The 4,685-nt window shown below is 34.2% G+C and overlaps 1 protein-coding gene across 9 annotated transcripts in view; it reads left to right on the forward strand.

The window, feature by feature from the left end:
* Positions 1 to 4,685, forward strand: part of LOC102679312 (dual specificity tyrosine-phosphorylation-regulated kinase 4) — a 176,900-nt gene that overhangs the window by 164,961 nt on the left and 7,254 nt on the right. For 8 of the 9 annotated variants that reach the window (XM_006608737.2, XM_031514073.1, XM_006608738.2 and 5 more), the window contains 7 exons: positions 1 to 207; positions 1,914 to 2,012; positions 2,436 to 2,594; positions 2,897 to 3,035; positions 3,252 to 3,567; positions 3,740 to 3,869; positions 4,229 to 4,680. The exon at positions 1 to 207 is cut by the window's left edge and continues 1 nt beyond it. In XM_006608737.2, coding sequence (XP_006608800.1) covers positions 1 to 207; positions 1,914 to 2,012; positions 2,436 to 2,594; positions 2,897 to 3,035; positions 3,252 to 3,567; positions 3,740 to 3,869; positions 4,229 to 4,680 — 1,502 coding nt within the window. Of the gene's footprint in view, positions 208 to 1,913; positions 2,013 to 2,435; positions 2,595 to 2,896; positions 3,036 to 3,251; positions 3,568 to 3,739; positions 3,870 to 4,228 lie in introns of all 9 variants that reach the window. The other variant, XM_031514062.1, reaches the window with a different exon arrangement.

Here is a 4,685-nt window from a genome sequence, read left to right on the forward strand (position 1 = left end):
GCCAATGACAGCTCCAGAAGCTCTCAAGTATTATGGTTCGAGGCTCACCGAATTTGAGCGCAACGAAATCGAAAAATACTCAGAGATTTGGTACCTTGGTCTGTCGGCCACGAAAATTCATGGCGAGGAGGGCTCATCCCAAAATGGTGGATACGACGACGAAAACGGTAGTTACAACAAGGTCTTCCACGATCATATCTCGTACAGGTGAGTTTTTCTCTTTACTCTTTTATTTCATAGTTTACTCATTCTTTAAAAGACTTTCCTCTTTAATAGCTTAACGCTTAATCTACGGTTTATTCTTCCCGATTTCACGATTTCCTATTATCGTTGCAATTCAATCAAATTTAGGAGCTATAAATATTTAATGAGTTTTGCATTCTATTCTTATTTATTAATTGAATAAAGAAATAAAATATTATGTATATATTTTTTATCGAAATTTTAAACCATTCTCTATCTCCATTCAAAAATAAACATTTTTCTAAATTTTTCGCAAGATTTCTCTTTTGATTAATTCTATGGAAACATATTATCATTATAAAACTAAAGAAGGCTTTTCGAACTTTCTTTACATGTATTTTTTAAGAAATATATAATATATATTTGAATATATGTTATATTTTATAAGAAAAATGTTTATATCATTTTGCATTGAATTTTATTTTATTCACATGCATTATAGAATAAAATAATATAATTAATCTAAGAGTAAAAAATCTTTTTCACATTAAATATAATAACCTATTTATCAAATGTTTTTTTTATATATCTTTCCATTTATTTTTATTTAATTCTATCCTTCTAAATGTTTTTAAATATCTTAAAAATAAAATTCAGATATATATTTCTATCATATCTCTATATCTTTTGAATAGTCACGTTTAAATTATCTTATATAGCTGCTTATAGTTGTTTATTGTTGAGTTTAGAGAATTTCTCAAGTAATATTCTTAGAGTTAATCAAATAATTTGAATCTTGCGATGAAATTCGTTCGTGATGGTCGAAATATAAATTAAATCAGTTTTGTATATAATTAAATCTTCCACTTAATCTTTGTGTACGTTCAAGGTTGCACAACCAACTTTATGTTATAAATTGCAAGATAATACCTCAAAGCGAAGAGAAAAGCTTAAGACGATTCAACTAAAAAATGGTAAATATTGCCTTTTAGTCATGTTTGTAGCACGCAATCGCGTTCACGTTGCTTTCGGCACGTTTGTTAATCAGAATGTAGAGTATCGGGGAGCATTCGTTCCACGCGAAACGAGATACGCCGTTTGAAAGAAACAAGCTTACAGGATTCGGCCATTTTGCAAGCAGAATGAACGCGCTCTCGTGGGAACGTCGACTAAAAATTGAAATCTGTGATTCTCCAATGTAAAGTACGTTTCGATGTATTTGATTATTGTTAAAAAAATGCGAAATTTTATCCAACTTATATACCATAAAATACAAAATTATCGAAACAATAATATATTCATTATAATAATTACACGACATTTTGCAATATTCATTTTTTCAAAATGACACAGTTTGCAACGATATATTATGATATACAATTTTAATAATTATAGGAAAATCAATACTAATTTTTCTTAAATTAAATCAAAAATGATGTAGAATCTTTGTTAAAGAAAATTTTAATTTTTATAAATTTTGTATTTATTACTTTTAAATCTATTAATTTTCATAGAAATTTGAACAAATTTCCTATTTTAATCTTAATTATCATTCAATATGATCATTCGAGAATTATAATAAAAAAACAATAACAATTATAAAAAAAAATACCTATACATTGCAGAGATATGAAACGAATAAAAGAAGAGAATAATTCAAAAAGATCTGAATCCTTAAATCATTAAACTCGCAGAAATTCATGGTCGAAAACCGATAATTTTCTGTTCAGATACGAGATATTGGAGGTGATCGGGAAAGGAAGCTTCGGACAAGTGATCAGAGCGTTGGATCACAAGACAGGACAGTACATTGCCATCAAGATCATCAGGTAAGCGAACGTTTGAACGAGTATCCCTCCACTGAATCACTTTAAATTACCATACAAACTCGCGTTTCGTGATCATGGCGTGATCAGCTTTTATCGTCGCGCATCCTCCGCTTCCTTTCATGCGTATCCGGCTTTCTTTCGTTCGCTTTTAAACTATGATTAAGTCACGTTTGCACCGAACGAACAAGAAGAAAAAGCCAATGTTGAATGTTATTCGAATAAATTTTTATTGCGCATCTTTGATGACAACTTGTATTGGAATTGTATGACTTGATTAAATTTATGTAACTAAATATGATAAACGATCGTTTTGTTTGAGATTTGACAATATTGTTTTTATGAATTTGTATTTAAATTGATTTTATCGATTATTTTTAACTGTTTTAAACTGATGACGTATTATTTATGACAATTTTTTTACAGAAATAAAAAGAGATTCCATCATCAAGCTCTCGTCGAAGTGGAGATTTTGGAACATCTCAGGAAGAAAGATCTAGAGGCGAATGCGTCGCACAATGTGATACACATGCTAGAATACTTCTACTTCAGGAATCATTTGTGCATCACCTTTGAGTTAATGAGGTATATGCTCTCCTTTAATCTTCGAATGTATTTTCTTCTTTGTTAAAAACTATTCTAGACAGCATTTTTAAAATGACAAATGTAGATAGTCTCACGACGAATAATTGATATTAAACTCTTCCTATCTTTTTTTAAAGAGAAAAACATAATTTTTACGTTATAATTTATAACATTTGTTATGAAAAGCTATTAGCAATTTTGAATTCAAGAATTTTTAATTTTATTTTCTTTTGAATATATATATATATATATATATATATATATAGAATATCTATAATTATATTTATCGTTTCTGTTTTCAGTTTGAATTTATACGAGCTAATCAAAAAGAATAACTATAAGGGATTTAGTCTGAGCCTAATACGACGATTCGCCAATTCGTTAATTAGCTGCCTGAGACTGCTGTATCGAGAGAAGATAATTCATTGCGATTTGAAACCTGTAAGTATATTTGTATATCAATAAGAATAAAAATTAATAATAATTTTAAAAAAAATAACGACGAAATAATTTCATCAATCCTCCAGTAAGTAATGTTAATTGAACTTGCCTGAACAAAGTAAACAGTGATGTAAACAACGAAGAATGCAAAGGGTTAATAAGAATGAAGTTCCCTTGAACTTAATTCCATTTTTTAATCCATCGTCGTATTTGCAGGAAAACGTGCTTCTGAAACAGCGGGGAAGCAGCTCGATTAAGGTGATAGACTTCGGATCCTCGTGTTACAGCCATCAGCGTGTATATACATACCTTCAGTCCAGATTTTATCGAAGTCCAGAAGTGATTCTGGGTCTTCCATACGGTACCCCGATCGATATGTGGAGTTTGGGTTGTATTCTAGCCGAACTCTATACCGGTTGTCCATTGTTCCCGGGCGAGGATGAAATTGAACAACTTGCCTGCATTATGGAAGTTCTTGGCCTGCCACCGGAACATATTATTAATCACGCATCCCGTCGCAGGCTTTTCTTCGGTGAGTAGAAGCGTGAAATTGACGTATTTTTACGATGTGCGGTGTATTATTGGAGAGTTGATAAATTATAGGGGTGCAGAGGAAGATTTTCTTTTTTTTTAACGAAGAGGGTTATTGATAGGGTGGTGTAGGAGGTGTATTATTCTGGTGAAATAAAAGGAATCGGTTACAGATCCGAAGGGAAGTCCTCGATGCGTGACAAACAGTAAGGGCAAGAAGAGATGGGCTGGTAGCAGGAATCTTGCCATAGCTCTTCGTTGCACCGATACACTTTTCGTCGACTTTGTTCGCAGATGCCTCGAGTAAGTAATCCTGTGAACTTTAACAAACGTTTTTCCATCGGAAGAAAGAAAAGAAATAAAAATCTCTTAATACTTACTATCATATTACGTGATCCAAATTACATTCGATATATTTATTCCAATTGTTTAATTAATCTAATTCTAGCGTTTGAAAATTGAAAAGAATTCAAAGGAATCCAACGTCGAATCCAAGATTGGCAAGAAAAAGTGTTAGAATGAAAATCCCCTGTTTTCACAGCACCTAACACACAAAAGTTACTCGAAAATGCGTACAAAGAGAGCCCATTATCACGTTCAAACATCATCAACCCCGCTACAGAGAAACGTCTCTAACGAAAGTGTGTTCTTGTTTCCGGCAGGTGGGATCCAAAGAAACGCATGACCCCCGACGAGGCGATGCGTCACGAGTGGCTGAACTCGTCCTCCTTTCACGTGAGCTCCTCGACGTCGACGATAGCCGCGTCGACGGTGAACGCGAACACGAACGCGAACGCGAACACAACGAGCATGGAAACGTCGTCGCAATCCGCCCACGCTCAAACAGTTAGCGTGACAGTAAGCGCGCCCAGGCAACGGGCTACCACTGTCGAGGATCCCCCTTACACGATGTATCGTTTGTGCAAAGGTCGTAAGTACGTGCAGAGGATCAGCACGACCGAAAACACCGACAACGCAGGCCTCGTAGTGAAGAGTAAGCTGAACGGAAGCGCGAGCAGCCACGCGCTCGCGAGTAGCACGCAGACTACTACCTCGAGGCACGCCTCGACCGGCGATATCGTCGCGAGTCTGGACCCAAATCTCGACGATTCCGGTACG

Source organism: Apis dorsata, unplaced genomic scaffold, assembly GCF_000469605.1.
Source record: "Apis dorsata unplaced genomic scaffold, Apis dorsata 1.3 scaffold_44, whole genome shotgun sequence".
NCBI lineage: Eukaryota > Metazoa > Arthropoda > Insecta > Hymenoptera > Apidae > Apis > Apis dorsata.